Source organism: Semicossyphus pulcher, unplaced genomic scaffold, assembly GCF_022749685.1.
Source record: "Semicossyphus pulcher isolate SPU_LCO1_2020_fin unplaced genomic scaffold, fSemPul1.0.p SCAF_10, whole genome shotgun sequence".
Classification (NCBI taxonomy): Eukaryota; Metazoa; Chordata; class Actinopteri; order Labriformes; family Labridae; genus Semicossyphus; species Semicossyphus pulcher.
The window spans coordinates 5,526,169-5,543,109 of NW_027211604.1; the positions used below are offsets into that span (position 1 = coordinate 5,526,169).

The 16,941-nt window shown below is 42.1% G+C and overlaps 1 protein-coding gene across 1 annotated transcript; it reads right to left on the bottom strand.

The window, feature by feature from the left end:
- Window positions 1-6,161: 6,161 nt before the first annotated feature.
- On the bottom strand, window positions 6,162-10,227 carry LOC138594705 (putative transcription factor ovo-like protein 3). Its single transcript, XM_069665902.1, has 4 exons — window positions 10,128-10,227; window positions 9,793-10,019; window positions 8,035-8,224; window positions 6,162-6,484 (listed from the first exon to the last, which is right to left on the bottom strand). Exons 1-4 carry the CDS (start codon window positions 10,225-10,227, stop codon window positions 6,162-6,164), a joined length of 840 nt encoding a protein of 279 aa, XP_069522003.1.
- Between the last annotated feature and the right edge of the window lie 6,714 nt (window positions 10,228-16,941).

A 16,941-nucleotide genomic window follows, 5' to 3' on the forward strand; every position in this document is an offset into this window, starting at 1 on the left:
TTTTCATTTTCGTTTCTGTTGGGCAGTGGGATCGCTTCAGTGGCCTTAACATCAATCCGTGCTTTGACATGTGTTGCACAGTAAAGTGTGTTTTTTTCTGCGTGTTCAAGGACACAGTGGAAATCCCAGTGAAATCCGCCATGTAAATAGAAGGATCACTTGCTATTTACACAACGTGGCCGCTGGGCCTGAAAATGACGACTGCGCCGGCTGGAAGATAGCCATGACACTTGTGCTGCGCGCTTTGGCGCTTTGCGCCGGGTGGACGACAGGGCCCTTGGATATTGAACTTCATAAGCTTCTAAATGAAAAGGCAGTTGAGTTTTATGCTCTGAGCATCAATCTTATGGCTGTGAATCAATGACAAAAGTCAGTATCCGTCTTGAAGGACCATGTTAAAAAGGGGGTTCAAATTTGAGTTTGACTGCCACCATGGGCTATACAGTATATTTAAAGCCTAAATACTGAATGCTTGTCTCCCTCAACAGACAATTTCAACAGGAAGCGGACATAATTGAATCCATCTTCATGTTAATATATTTCAGCTCTATACAGTTGTCCTTATTTTCCAGTGTAGCGTTTAGATGGTCAGGGTGAGTATTGATCAACAGTCAACTAACTCAGTACTGACAGTTAACTATCATTTGAAAGTCTGCACGCGTCGCGTTTGCAGCCGTGCCAGCAGTAAAGTTACAAGTTTCAAAGATGTAACAGTCTCTTTATGAATGGATGATGACAAACAAACACAGGCTCAATCAGGAAATACCTTTTAGCTCACAGTATAGATAGGGATGAGTCGACCCAATGAGGGCTGACAAGAACATCAGAGACACAACACTCCCAGTGAGACGCAGGACCCAACCCTCCGCCTGCTTGGAAATGTGTGTATTTTTGTACAAATACAACTACTACCATTATTACTAGCGTGACCAGTAATACTATTACTAAAACTTGTGTAACCTCCATGATTACTTTTGCAACAGTTAATAATGTAAACCATATGATGTTGCCACTGGCAGCTTTCTTATTAACCTTTTTCCTGTCTGTAAATGTAATTGAGCTCATAAACCACATTACCCTTGCTGATACCCACATGTGTGTACACACACACACACACACACACACACACACACACACACACACACACACATTAAGAAGTGAGTCAGCTGGAACTGAATCCTAAACTGTAAAAGAGGGATGAAGAGGAAGGAGAGAGAAACAGGAGGACCAGCTCTTCCTCTGTATGTATTTATGTTATAGTAACGCATCTTATTAACTCTGTATCTTCTGGTGCCATTAACGTTACTAACCATATATTTTTCCAGGAGTTCTTGTGCTCCCTTGTCTCGTAGCTTCCAGGGGAGCGTTGCTGAAGACCTCCTGCTGCTGTGGACCTGCTCGACTCAGACTGCACCAACTATTAACATCAGTCTTCCCAAAGTATCATTATTGTTGCCGCTAATTCTAATAGTTACTACAGCCTTTATCATTACTATGCTGTTCTTGCTAACTTTACACACATTTGTACCATTATTATTGGCGTTGTAACCATAAGTATGTGTGATCTGTTGTTGTTGTTGATGTAACAAGAACATATGTTGTTGTTGTTGCTCTCTTTGCTTGTCTCTATCCTCCATCTCCTATCCTATTTTTCGGCCCATCCAGTCTCTTCAGATGTTCAACATGAGTCTGGTTCTGCTCACGGTGATCCATGTTCTCTCTAAATAACAAAGAGTACGGTCTAGACCTGCTCTTTTTGTAGTGATAACTTTGCTTGTGATTTGGCGCTATACAAATAAAATATGATTGATTGATTGGATAGGAAATAATAAAACCTTTTAACCTCTGCAACATTTGAACTTCTTTATTGTCTCAAAAATCCAGCTCGGTTTCACTAACCTCTTCCCGGCTCTCCGTTCACCCTCACATCCTTCCCTTCCCTCCTTCATCCCTCCATCTGGTAGTGGTTAGAAGAAACATGCTCCCTTCAGGGCCAGGAACCTGCAGTATTTCCTGCCAGAGAGCAGCAGTGAGACGAGGAGGAGGAGGAGACAAAGGGAGAACAGAGAGGCACTGAGCCTGAGGAGGAAGTCCACGCGGAGAAAGAGAAACAGAGAGACGTTGAGGGAGGGAGGAGGTTGTGTGACGGCCTTTTGCACACACATCTGGCTTTTATTAGCCAGACAGAGAGGGTGATGGGGAGAGAGGAGACAGAGGGGCTTTTATTTTTGGCGCTTTGGGGATACAGAGTGGCTGACCTATTTTTTCTTTTTCATCCTCTATGATTTTCTCCTCACTTCTACCATGTTAATTCAGAATTTCACATCTCTGGAGCCAACTCTTTGAGAAGTCTGCCGTCTCTGCAGACAAAGCAGCAGGAAGACAATTTAAGGCGCAGCCCATTTTCTCCTCCATCTTATTTTCTTGCTCCTGCTTCAGTTACCTCTGATCACTCGGGCCAAACGTCTCTTTACTAAACCATTTCATGTGGAAAATAGCCTGAAATCACTGATGACAGGAGTTTATAAAGAAAGCAGGATAAAAAGACGTTATCTCCCTTATAACCACAATCTCAAAATGACGGGAGCAACAAGCCAGCCAACACATGTTAGCTAGCAACAAAAGGTGAATAAAGTGATAGATGTTGGGGGAGGGGTCTTTCTGAACTTTGAAAGATAACCTTCTCACAGTCTTCCATTCACCTGAATTTGCGTGGCTTACCTGGGGAAGACATGGCAGCAGGATGCACTATGGGAAGAAGGCGAGCGGGCCAAGGCGGTGTGATGCTTTGGGCAATGTTCTGCTGGGAAACCTGCCATTCGTTTGGATGTTACTTTGACACGTACCACCTACCTGAACATTGTTATGCATTGTTAAGGCATAACATCACCTTTACAATATATATGGAGACTGTATTGAAGAAGTGTCATCATGTAAATATTTAGGCTTCTGGTTGGATGACTCTTTTAAAGTTCACACTGAAAACTTTGCTTAACAATTAAAAGTAAGGAGAGGATTTTATTTTAGAAATAAGGTTTGTTTTAATATGTTAGCCAGGAAGAAACTGGTGCAGGCCACATTTTTCGGTGTTCTGGACGACAGTGATGTTCTTAATATGCAAGCTGCCGCCTGTTCACTCCACCTCTTAGACGCTGCGTACCACAGAGTTGATTTATAACCAAAATTATTATTATTTATCATAATACTCATTATCATAATATACAATATTACATTGTTTTATGTTATATTATATTATATACATTATATCATATTATATTATATCATATTATGTTAATATTGTATTGTTCTATATCATGTTATATTATATTATTAGTTTGTTGCTTATGTTATTAGGATATACTATGTCATTGTACTATATATAATGTTTATGATAATTATTATATATCATTTATGTATTTTATTTATTTATTTTTGTGCCACAAATGCCGTACCCCCACCTGTCCAGAATCCTCAACACCAACTGAACCTCTCATACAAGCATTCATCCAACACACACACACACACACACACACACACACACACACACACACACACAGACCTCTAGTAGTCTTCAGCTTTGTTCCACTAGGTGGCTCTCTTACCAGGTTCAAAGGGTTTGTACAGAGCTAGGGAAAAAAGCTTTCTCCTACTTTGCTGCCTGGACTTGGAACAATCTGCAGAGCAAACTACATCTTGAAAATCTCGTCCCCTTGGAACCATTTAAAAACATGTTAAAAGTCCATGTTTCTGAAAAATGTAACTGCTTCATATGAGCCAGTCTTAGTCCTTGCCTTGTATATTTGATGATTGTGTTTCTTGTTTGTTATTGTTTTATCTTTATTGGAACTGTAACTGGTATGCTGTCTTGGCCAGGTGTCCCTCGGAAAAGAGTTTTTGAGTAATGCTTTATATTAAAGTCCTTGTAATAAGCGTTAGTTAAAAGGTAATAAGACCCTTATAAGTCCTTATAAGATGCTTATTAACATTAAATATATATTAATAAGACTATTTAAGTGTTAATAATAGTATTATAAACATGTTTATTGTTAGATTATAAGATATTTATAAGCACTTATAAGAAAATTGTAAATCATTTATAGACAGCTCAAGAGCCTTAATAAAAGCCTATAAGTTTCTTATAATTGTTTATAATAGTATTACAAACTCATTTATTGAGTCTTACTCATTCACTTATTATGCCATTGTTAAGCCTTTACTAAACTTTAGAGTTGCTTTATTAAGATTAACACATGCTTTACTATGCAGTAATGAGCAAATAACTAAATCAATCAAATTTTATTTGTATAGCGCCAAATCCTAACCAAAGTTATCTCGAGCAGGTCTAGACTGTACTCTTTGTTATTTAGAGAGAGGCCCAACATGAATCACCATGAATAGCACTTAGCAACATTCAGCACATTGACAGAAAAAACCTTTAACAGGCAGAAACCTCGAGCAGAACCAGACTTATGTTAAAATAATAATTTTATTTATAAAGCACTTTTCGAGCTTGTAGCACAAAGTGTCATCCAGTCCTTGACACTGGATAAACTGGAATGCAGTGTGATTAAATTGTTCAGTTTAAATGAGAAGTATAACTGTGTATCATCAGCGTAGCAGTGGAACGAGACGTTGTGTTGCCGAATGATATGTCCAAGGGGTAACACGTGCAGTGAGAATAAAATTGGTCCCGGAATAGATCCTTGGGGCACTCCACAGGTGATGGTAGCTGTTGATGATTTACAATCCTGAGTTGAGACAAAACATTTCCTGTCTAAGTAAGAGGAGAACCATTCCAGTGAGACTCCAGTGATTCCTGCCCATTCCTTCAGCCTCTCAGTGAGGATTTTGTGGTCTATGGTGTCGAAGGCTGCCCTTAAGTCCAGCAGCACTAGGACAGAGCAGTGACCAGAGTCTGCAGCCAGCAATAAGTCATTTGTCATGCGAAGGAGAGCTGTTTCCGTGCTGTGGAGATTTCGAAAACCACTCTGGAATTTTACAAATATGTTGTTGTTCCTTAGCTGAAATTATCTGAAAAAAATACTGGCCTTGAGCCTCTTTCTTTTCTGCATAATCTTAAACGACTTGCGAGGTCATTACTATCTGAATGAATAAAAAATGAATAGTGGTTTCAATTGTACGCTATATTTGAATAATTCACCACGTTTCATTTTTCAGTAAGAACGCCTCTTTATTTGGCACTACATTGTGTGGACTGCAACACATACGTGTTACTACGCCTGCAGTGTACGGTGTCGGATCAGCTGTTTGTGTCAGCAGTTTGTAGAAGAGACGACAAACTAAAGAAAATACAATATTATGGAAACGACAACAAGTGCAGTTCACAGTGGGGACCAGAGGACATTGTTTTCCTTCATGTGTGAAGTGTTTTATGCCGTATGTCAGCTGTTTGTGTCAGAAAGTGCAGCGGTGAGCACAGTCTGAAATCAATTTCCTGACTGTTCAAACAAAGAGCGTCCTGATTACCTGATAGATTAAACTGAGTTCTGCTGAGTGTTAATGGTGTTAAATAGCAGTGGCTAAAAATAAACATCAACACTCCAGGTGCAGCACTGAAACAGTTATACGCCTGCACCGACCATTTTTCTGCAGAGGATTATACAAAACCAACGCCGAATGATCTCTTACAACCCGACTTCAAACAAACCGAACTATCCCTTTAATAATTTGGTGGGGAGACACATTCACTCAATCCTGTTTGATAATGGTGGATGTGGAGGTACATTACTCACTCCCCAGAGTGTCTCAGAGCAAGACACTGAACCTCAAATGTATCCTGAGGTCTGGGTGTCCAACACTCCCGTGTTGGGCATTAAGTAGAGACAACTCTGGGACGGCCCTCTTGACTTGCAGTGATTCAGTTCTTGCCTACATGGAATCGATGATTTGGTTGATTGATCCCCTGAATAATTGGCCCAGTTTGACTTATAATGCATTAATACATAATTAAAGAAACACAATTTTTGTCCTTTTTATTTCAACAGTAAATGTAGTGAAAGAAAAGAAAGCAGTTAGAAACAGACACTGATGAATGAACAGGCATATAAAGCTTTAACCGCAGTGTTACATATAGACATACTTCATTCAAACTAACAAACTTTATAAATACAAAGTAATGTAGTTCAGCATTAGACTGAGCCCTACATGTAGTATGCAGGGGATGAGTACAGCAGGTAGGGGTTCAGTTTACGCTCTGCTGATGCAAAGCTGCTGTTCTCGTGGGCCTGGCGGCGGTAGTACCTGCGAAGGGAGGGGCTCCCGGGGTGGCACTGTCGGACATGAAGGAAGTACTCATCAGGGCGGCTTGAGGTGTAACCACAATCCTCACACACAAAGATCTTGGAGCGTCTCTGACGGTAGGCATACTGTTGGTGAACGCTGTGAATCTTCCTCATGTGGGACTCCAGAGAGCAGCGCTGCGTGAACGCTTTCTCACACAGCTCACACCTGTAGGGACGAATGCCTGCAGCAGGGGGCACAAAAAAGGCTTTTTAATGTTTGTGTGAATGCATACACAGATTGGTACTGGTGGCAGTGGCTAACAACCCACAATGCACAGTGTTTTGTTTTGCTTCCTATATAAAGTCCTACTTTAAGGTCGCTTTCATACCTGAGCCGTTTGAACCGAACCCTGGTGCGTTTAGACGGATAGTCTGGTCGGTTCAGGATGGTGTGAAAGCAGTCTCGGACTTTGGTGCGGACCAAATAAGCAAACTCTGGTCCACCTAAATACGGGGGTCTCGGATCACTTCCAAGTGGACCAGAGTTTGGTTCACTGCAGGTGATAAAAGCAGTGTTGTGACCAAGTCACCTTTGCCCAAGTCCCAAGTAATTCTCAAGTGATTTGGTCCAAGTCTCAAGTCATTTTCTCTTGTGAAAGTCAAGTCAAATCAAGTTAAGTCACTTTTTTTCCACCCAAGATCCAGCACTCTTATCTGTAGTATCCGGTCTTTATAAAGAGAAAAGACAAGGTGTTAGTAGCTCGTCTAATAATAATATTATTTGTCAGTTTATATAACCTGTTCAAAAAGTATGACGATGAATTGTATCTGTATTATCTTGGCACAGACGCAGCCATGATGATGGTCTGCTCTGAGACAGTATTGACAAGACAAGTTATCCGAGTCATCATGCCTCAAGTCAAGTCGAGTCTCAAGTCATTTATTTTTTGTCAAGTCAAGTCGCAAGTTATCAAAGCAGTGACTCGAGTCGACTTGGGTTCAAGTCACCAAGTCTCCAGTCCACATCTCTGTGAGAAAGCGATCCACATCAAATACAGGAAGTGAACCAAAAACAGTGCATTGTGGGTTGTTAACGGGTGCTGACACTGGCAGAGACAGAAACGCAGCCGTGCGGCAGAATGGCTAGAGGACAGATGTCGGGGAGTGACGAGGAAATAGAAATATTGGCTGACCATTACACATTCACAATTGCTTGAAATGCACACAAACATGGAGGTGTTCAAAAACTAAAGGAGGATGGAGCTGATTGGTCTGTGGAACGATGTCGGTTAAAAGTAAAAAAGCATTAGAGTCCACGATCGAGTGAGGGACCGCAGAGTAAAAAAGGCTTCTGTTTATTCAGGGAGTTTATCACGTGGAAATTCTGACCAATCAGAGCGCAGTTTCCTCACGCATCAAATGTTTGGTCCGCAACTGTCGTGTAACACAAACCAAACTTTAGGCAAAATGCAACTTTAAAACAATTTGGTCTTTGATTCTGACCAAACAAACATACTTCAGGTGTGAATGCGACCCAAGTCTGTTTATGTTCACACCTGAATCGAACCGGACCGTGGTTCGTTTGGAAACGGACCGAGACCCGTCTTTTCTAGTGGACCATGGCTGTCAGGTGTGAAAGCACCCTTAGTAACAATACACCATGTCTGCTTGTAATTCTTGGATTGAGTTTCTGTTTCAGATATGCTAAGGCAGCCCTTAGAGTGCAGTAGAAATCATTGTGAGTGTGTGTGTGTGTGTGTGTGTGTGTGTGTAAGCAATGTTCCTTCCTGACCTGTGTGTGTTCTCATATGCCTCTTGAGGTCGAAGGTATCGTTGAATCCTTTGCCACAGAAGCGGCAGGGGTGCCTCTTCACCAGGCTGTGGCACTTGAGGTGTCGCGTCAACATGCGCTGCAGAGGGAATATCTTGTGGCACACTGAGCACACAAAGTCTCCTGAGCCGGGGGAGGAGCGGGGGCGGGGCTGGTAGGGAGACACAATTTCACAAAGATGCTTAATAAATCTGACAATATGATAACACTTCTGCTGTCTTCACCTTTGAGAGTTAAGTAGACACTAAACATTAACAAGTGCCAATCATCCCACCCAGTCATTCTCTCTGAATTCTGTACTTTAACATCATACACTGTAACGGACCTCAGCTGTGGCAGCAGGCACTACAGTGTAAGGAAGGCCCCACGTCTCAACGCTCTTTAAGCCAAGGGCGTACAACTAGCGTCAGTATAGCAACCTGTCCCTACCAATAACCAGCTACGACTGAACTACCCCTTACAACAGTTTGGATTAAAAAGAAAGGGAGGATTCGTTCATATGAGACATCTGTCACACACGGTGTTGTTGATAGATTTCACTGGAATAAAACTGATATACAGAGCTACATTTGGCGTCACGGTCACATTACCACTCTTTGTTTCACGTTGGCACTTTTGTCTGTCAGGAGTTTCTAGTTTAGTTCTGGTTTGTCTTGTATTTCGGTGTTCAGTTGTTATTGTTTCACATTGTCACTTTGTCTATTGTCTTAGTTCTCGTCGTTTAGTTTTGAATTTAGTTTATTCTGTGTTCTTGTCAGTAGTTAGTCTTGTTTAGTTTAGTATTTCACTTGTGTCTCTTTGGTTCAATCATTTCCTGTTTTACTTTGTCAGTTGTTTCTCTCGTGTTGATCCACTTCTTGCCTTTGTGTTTCCCGCTTGTTTGATTGTGTGCCCTGCCCCGATTGTTTTCACCTGGCCTTGATTGTCTCACCTGTGTCTGATTAGCCTCACCTCCTAAGTTTATTTAGTCTTTGTGCTCCCCTGTCTCTGTGCTGGTTCATTGTCTTTGTCTTTGTCTGTGAAAACCTTACGCCTGTCTTCCTGTGTTTGCCGATGTATCGTTTTGGATTTTGGATTGCCCGGCTCCTTGTGTTTTTGTTGGATCTTCAGTTGGATTTTTTATTAAATCATTTAAATCTGCATCTGGGTCCTCATCTTTTTGAGAACAATGAACCCTGACATTGTCCACATGCACGCTGCTATTATGCAACTGACCAAGCAAAGATAAAAGTACTTCAGGTTCAGAGAGAAACCAGATTCAGACAGTCCCAATCACACTGTCTTGTTTAAGCCCAAAATTTACTGTAGCTGTTTTATAAGATAAAGGAAATTAGATGTTTTTCCTTACCTATGAATTTCAAATAGTCTCCCAGAAGACATTTTGCTGTAATGTGCAGAATGCAGCCTATATCGCCGTCTTCCTCACTATCTATCGCCTTTCTTCACTGCTTCCTGAGCCTCTCAATCTCATGTTGCCGCCTTGAATTTATATTACTTTTGTTGACAAAATCTCCCTTCTTCTTATACCTTGCCTGCAGCTGGACTTCAACCTACTGATGTTATTTTGTTCTTGATAAGTACTGATGTCTGTTGGATGCCACCACCCGCTCCACCTTCTCCCTAGCACCTATTGTTTGACCCTTGCTGGGCGTCCCCTTCCTACAACCACGAGTACATGCAGCAGACACAGAGTCGTCTTCAACCATCCTCTGACCTTACCTTGGCTCTGCTGACTAGTGCCAGTGTGCTGGGATGGTAGAAGGAGCCACGAAGCATCAGTGCGGACCAGTCGGGCCTGGAGTCAGTTGCTGGGGCTTCTGTTAGAGGTACCGGCACTCTCATACCTGCTGCTGTCACACATCCCGGGGTGGAGACTGTCAGAGGCACAGGATGGCTCTGCTGGCCTTCAGGACTGCACCCTTTCTGCTCCTGTGCTTTTTCAATCTCTGAAATGGGACATGATGAGAAAGCTGTTCCCTTTCTACCTATTCATTAATACGTATAAGTGATACATCTTGATAAAAAACCATAAAATCGATAATTGAAATTCTTACCTGTCGTATTGTCTTCTTTCCACTCGAGCTGTTCTGGCTCTTTCCATTGCCACGCTCCACACGCCCCAGGTTTCTTTTTCACAAGGAAAGACCTCGGCATCCTCTTTTTCTTCTGTCTATCTGTCTTTTAAGTGACCCTTAACCTCCGATCCTTGCACTGGAATGACACACTGCTAGTTGTTCATCTGCTACGCTTACTTCCAACCATTACATCCACCGTCATTCCTCGACAACCTGCAGGTGCAGTGTCCCAGCAAAATCTCAGCTCTCATTTCCATAGCACTCTGAGAGGTGGAGGTTTAGAGCTGTAGGGGGGGGCTCGGTGTTTTGACTGGAGCAAACCAGCATTGACTGTGCGCTTGCGCCATTTTAACTGGTCCCCCACTGGTTTTGCATGTCAGGTAGTCGAAGTAGAATCCGGGGAGATTCACATTCAAGTGGCCCTTGGCATGCAAATGTTTGGCCCTACCAAGCCCTGGCCCCAGACAGGTTGCACGGTCTGAGTAACAGGAGCAAGCACAGAGAGCCACAGCCTTAACTGCTAGGTAAATCAGCTCTTTTCTATTTTTTGGCTTCTTTCTGCTGCAATTGTTTAGTGGGATTACAGAGCATCTACTAGTGTATACAAAGGCCATTCACACATTCACAACAGATGTCAAGCCCTTGCTGTCTGTCGACTGAGTTCTTTTTATAATAGCACAGACATACAAGCTGTCTGTCCTGTTGTTGTGCTGTTGACCCTGACCACAAAAATGTGATGTAGGACTGAATGAATGGACGGATTAAAATGCAGAGAAACTGTCAAATCTCCAGCATGTTTGGTCTGAGCAATATGTTTCTTTTATACCGGGTGAGACATTCTGAACAATGACACATTTAGAAACTGCACAACCCTGTGACTGTGTGCACAGTCAGTGTACGCTGTAGAGGAAAATGAACTGCCTCTTCTGTCTTCAAGGCAAATACGAATGCAGCCTGAGACTAAACCTGGCCATGCAAATAGCAGCAGAGGTCAGTCCAAGAGCGTCTGCAGGAGCAGGTACTTTAAACTGTACAGTAGTATAAACATCCCTTAACCCTGCCTTCATGCTACATTAGATCATTCATACAGACGAGTGCGTTGCAAACACTGGAGATATTGGCCCACTGAAGAAAGGGAAGTAACAGCAACACACCTACAGTTTGACCGTCAGAGCTCCGGTGAAAACCCAAACTTACGTTACAGAGAATGACCATTGAGAATAGGTTTGGAATGTAAAGTGTACACGATACTGTTATGTATTAAGGCTATGATTACACTTACAAGTGTCAAGTGTAAAATGTTTATCGACTATTCTTAAAATTCATTACATAATATACACAATGTCTTAGTATATATATTATGTGATCAGACAGCATAGTTAAACTGCCTTTGTTCAGTGTACGAGTTGATATGAGTTGATATGTAGTGTTAGTGTTGCAGGAGACTGTTGACTGTACTGTGTGTTGCTGCCGTCCGGAGCTGCGCTCTAACTGTATGCAAAGCAGCAGCTGGCGTGCTCCAGCAGGGAAATGAAATGGTAAAAAGGAAGCTCCATTTTACTCTGAACCAGACAGAAAACTGGCCCTTTAACTGATACGTATCTCAATTAATGAATTCTTCTTACCACTGACTCGGAGAGCCATGTTGTTTTTGGATCAATGGCCAAAGATAGAAGTATTGTATTCCTGAAAAGGACATTTAAGTAGTTTTGTGACAGGAATGACTTTTCCTGGTTTTGCCTCAGGTAAATGACCAGTCTGGACAGGCACAGGGGCCATGTTTACCTGTGTATGCGTTAGCAGTCGGCCACGCCCCATGTGTCTTCTTCACATAGATGAATGAAGCTGTGTTTGTGTTCGCGGAGTAACTGCTGCTCTCTATTGAGACTGCGGCTTTGATCGAGATCCAGTCCTCAAATGGTCTTTTCACTGTGTGAGTCAGTGTGACATCTCTGCTTTAGTTCAGTACATCCTGAGGCTGTTACAGGCTCACGCTAACATCTTTTCATTCAGTCTGTCAGTACATTTTCAAATCTCATAATTAGCACGTCTGTTTTCAGCTGTACCATCAGTCGAACTCTACAATCTTTGCATTTTCATTCTATCGAGGTTCCCCAACACAACACAATTAGTGATTGTTTCTCTCTTCTTCACAAATCCTTGCAAACAGTATGCCAGAAATGAAAAATCAAGGTTCAAACTTGAAAGATTTACTTCTGTCAAACTTCTGCGGCTGATGAACAGATTCCCCTACAGGAGAGCGGGACACTAGACAGAAGTCCGTCACAAAAGCAGACCGTCTCTGAGCGTGTAAATAATGTAGCCTTTTCATTTTGATGTCAACAGCGTGGTGTGCATTATGAGATTATTCTCTATTATATGTCACATTTTATAAGTATGTGGGTTTTGTATGTCTGGCCGAGTGGTTATGATCACATCCAACATATGTCCACATTTGGAAAGTAAAAGGGATGAGAGCGGAAATGTCACTTCTTTATTTAAATAAAACCTTGAAAAAGCAGCGACCAATTCCAAATAATTTTTTATTAAAAGGTAAAAATGGTTCCAAACACGTTACCTTATAGGGCAGGTCATAGCCCAACAGGTATATAGTCTGTCTACTAAAATGAGAGTGAAGTCGGTACATTTGCACATTTGTAGCTCTCTCTGGACCCCTGCCTAATCTGACCAGTGGTGACATGTATAGCCGCATGTCCTCATTCAGCTGCTGGCTGTCGAGGTGGTGCCCAGCAAACCATGTGAGCTTCATAGATAACTGGCAGACATTCTGGGGAAAGCTTGGTCTGATTAGGAGAGACGCCATACATCCAACTTTGGATGGTGCAGCTCTTTTGTTTTGTCATATGGCTAAGTTTGTTAGTTGTAAAGCCTGACAAGCCAGAGTTGAGACCAGGAGGCAGAGCTGTAGTCCTACACGCTCCTCTGCATGTCCTTTAGAGCAGTTTCCCAGCCATAATGTTAATGTAACAGAGACTGTGTCTGCCCCCCGACCCAGGCCTTTTATTACAGTTAATTCAAACATAAATACAAAAGGAGTAAATCATAAAAATCTAATTTAAATTAAAACAACTGAAGTTGTGCCAAAAAATATGAGGTCTGTCAAATATCAAATCTCTATCATCTAAAGCTCTATTAGTAAACGATCTGAGATCAGATGATCATATTGATTCACTCTCTTAAACTGAGACTTGGCTGTCAGGAAGAATATGTTAGTTTAAATGAATCCACTCCGTCCAGTCATCTTAACACTCATATTCCTCGAGACACTGCTTGAGGTGGTGGAGTGGCAGCTATTTTCTGCTGCCGTAGCCTAAACAGCTACTACCTCTAATTTTCAAATTAGAGGACTTCTCTCTGTACTCGTCCTGTTAGATCTTCGTGCTGCTTTCGACACGATAGACCATCACTTTTTCAGAATTAAGCAGTGCCTCAATTTTACTAGTAGAATGCAGACAGTGCAGGCAACATTCTTATCGGTGCTTGACTATGCTGATGTAATTTACATGCATGCAAATACCCTTAAAGGTTCAGTAGGTAACATTATTAAAACTAACTTTTTGCTCAAACTGTCACTTTAAACATGCAGTAGAACATGAGAGAGATAATCTGTGAAAAAAATCATGTTCCTCTGGCTCCTCCCACTGCTCCTAATGGCATTTGTAAGAATCCAACGAGCCAGAAAGACACAACAATCTGCTGTCAATCACACGCTGCGTAGCACAACTCCTCCGCGCATGCTCACACGGTCAAGCTCAATTTCTTCAGTGTGCGCAGCGCGAGACGGTTTGTGTCCACAGAAGGTATGAAAAAACTCCCCATCCCTCCATTGCCAGCTAAAAGTTTGCCGAGTTCTGCTCGACAGGTAAGTACCTCAGCTTCATTTCTGCTGTATTTGCTTTCAAAACATGTTTCCACATTGCTAAGATGTCTGCGGTTACTGTGACGCTGTGTTATGTTGGTGTTGCAGTCGGGCTAACGTTAAGTTGTTCCCAATGCGGCTGCTGTTCAGCGTTGTTTCATAGCGGAGTGGCTGAAAATATCTTTGTGAAGTGCCCAGGCAGTGTTACCGTTTCGGACTTTCTCCTGATAGTTCTGTGTGCCTGTGCTCTCACGGCTAAATGTTAAATGCTTAGTTGGCGACAGTGATTTCCGCTGGTTTGATGTGCATCTGCTCCGATAGTGTTGTTGGTGTAATACAACAGCTGCGGTTGTTGTCATTTCAAGTTTTTACCGTTGTGTCCACCATATTGTACACCTGACTTCTTCAGCTGCTGTGTTTAATAGCCTGCAGCTTTGAAGGTGGGACTGAGCGCCGTGGAGAGAGAGGAGGAGGGACCTGGACGTTGTAATCTTACAAATTTTGAAGCAAAGTCTTGCCACAACTGAGCAAGGACTTGAACCCAAATGCACAACTCAAAAAAAACGTTCAAATAAACAATCTTTTAATAACAAAGTGCCAAATGAAAATCACTCTACAGAGGAGAACACTACAACAATGGAGAAACAAAAAATCTTCTGTGACAAAAAAGGCTCGACAAAGTATCACAATAATACAAAACCTGATTTGACATAGAGCGTAGCATGGAAATGGCGTTGGTTCTCTGACTCACAGGACGAACCGGCACAGAACAAAGAGAAACGCAGACGATATATAGACAAGGTAACGGGGAACAGGTGGAAACAATCAGGGCAGTGAAGACAGTCAGACCAGCTGGGAACACACAAGGGGAAGGGGCAAGGTACCTGAAACAAGAGGAGAGTTAGATTTCAAAATAAAACAGGAAGCCACAAGACAACATAGACACAACACAAAAACTAAACACAACCAGATTTCATGGACATGACAAGTCTACTCTCGTCTCCATCTCACCTACTGCAGCTTTAAGCCCCTTGATGCAGTGTGTCACAGTCTCTCAGATTTATTACTGGTGATATTATCAGATTAAGTAATTTTCTAGGTAAATAAATGTTTGTTGTAGCAAGAACAGAGATGGACCTCACTCTGTGGTCACCCTGGTGATCACATATCGCTGAGTCTGAACTCAAAAGCGTTCCATTCTAGTGGGATGGACCTTTAAAATGACTACAAGGGAGGATGTTTGAGCAGACCTCCGGGCGTCTTCTCACGGATTCTCGCACTCAAAGTCATAAAGGTGACAAAAGTAACGTTTTCCAGCCAGATCTCAGGAAGAGATCGTTGAGGAGATAACAGGATTGAACAGATATAACACTCATACCTCGCCTGCGACGGGAGTCATGGACCCACAAACCAGGGAATAACACTTTCTGATGAGGAAGAGGAAGGAATGAAGAAGGGGATCAACAAGAATTTGTGAATAAGTTAGTGTACTGAATGACAATGATTGGCTCTCCAGTGTTCTAATCTGCCTCTTCATTTCTTATCTTCTCTTTTTCTCTCTCTCTCTCTCCCTCTCTCACACACACACACACACACACACACACACACACACTCTCCTCCTTTCTCTGTCTCATTCTAACAACCAGATGCAAGTCGTAAATTTGAAAGCATTCCTGTGTGTGCTTAGAGTTACTTTTTGATCAATTCTGAATCACTAATAATTTTATAGCTCTTTAAAAGGCACTCAAAGACACTTTACATGAAAGAAAGAACATAAGCAACAATAGCAAAGACATTAAGAACATATACAATGAAAAACAATCGAACACCGGACCTGGGGGGACAGAGCTTCTCCCCCAACATCTCAGAAACTCTCCCTCACTCTCGTCCTTCAAAACAGCGTTAAAAACCCACCTATGTAAATCTGCTTTTAATCCATGATCTCTTATTATTTCATTTAAACTTTCTCTTACCTTTACACACTTATTTTATTTAACTGTAAGTCTTGTACTTCGATTAAATTGAGGTACATTTGTGGTCCAATCATTTCGTATGTTATTCAATTTGGTTTCCCAGTAAAATGGTTCAATTCCTGCACCTGCACGATACATTTTGACTGAAATATCAAAATGCAATAATAATGTAATGTCAACCTGTGGTCACACTGCCATCCAGTGGACGTGTTCAAGACGTCTTGAAATGATTATTCACTAACAAAACCACGCCTTTGTAACGGTAAAAAAATAGTTTATTTTGAATGTGCTAAAGAGTCGGGGTTGGGTGGGATGAGAGGGGGCCGAATCGGGTCGAAGTAGAGCGGGATGAAAGGAGGGTTGAAAGGGGCGGAGTCAGGAACCTGAGGGTTTCAGCATCCCTCCATGGTTCCTGTGTTGAGATAGGAGTGGACAGATGACGAACAATAACCAGCTTGTGTTGTAAGTTTTCAGTCAGGACATGCATGTAAATACCTTCATTAAGTTACAATAAAACAATGCTAAAACACGTTTTACTTCTCATCTGTCCACTGAAATCTGATTCTGAATGCATTTCAGGAGAGAAAGAGGCCCTGCGATATAAAAGGCCTCAGTTAAAAGTTTGACAGGACTGGTCTGTCTTCATGCTGTGTAGGTGTGGTTTTAACGCCAGAGCGTCACAGAGCACACCGTGGCCTGATTGGATGGTCAAGAGCTGGCTCAAATCCAGCGTTCTCATTGGCTAATGATGAACATGGCGAAGTCGCTGGATATGTAGATAGATATGTGGATGTGTATGTGCATGTCGAAGTGGATGATACTGTATGTCGGTGAGTGAACGCCATTGTCTTTGCGGTAGTAATTTGGGGGTCCAGGAAATTCACAGACCAATGCATTCATTGTAAATCATCACACGTGATGCTACACATAAACCTCAGGA

Bases quoted from the DNA above. Each gene is read 5' to 3' on its own strand.
- LOC138594705 (XM_069665902.1), bottom strand. From the start codon at position 10,227: ATGCCGAGGTCTTTCCTTGTGAAAAAGAAACCTGGGGCGTGTGGAGCG. The intron at 10,020-10,127 runs GTAAGAATTTCA...GTCCCATTTCAG, and splicing joins GAAAGAAGACAATACGACAG to AGATTGAAAAAGCACAGGAG. The intron at 8,225-9,792 runs GTAAGGTCAGAG...TCTCCCTACCAG, and splicing joins CACTAGTCAGCAGAGCCAAG to CCCCGCCCCCGCTCCTCCCC.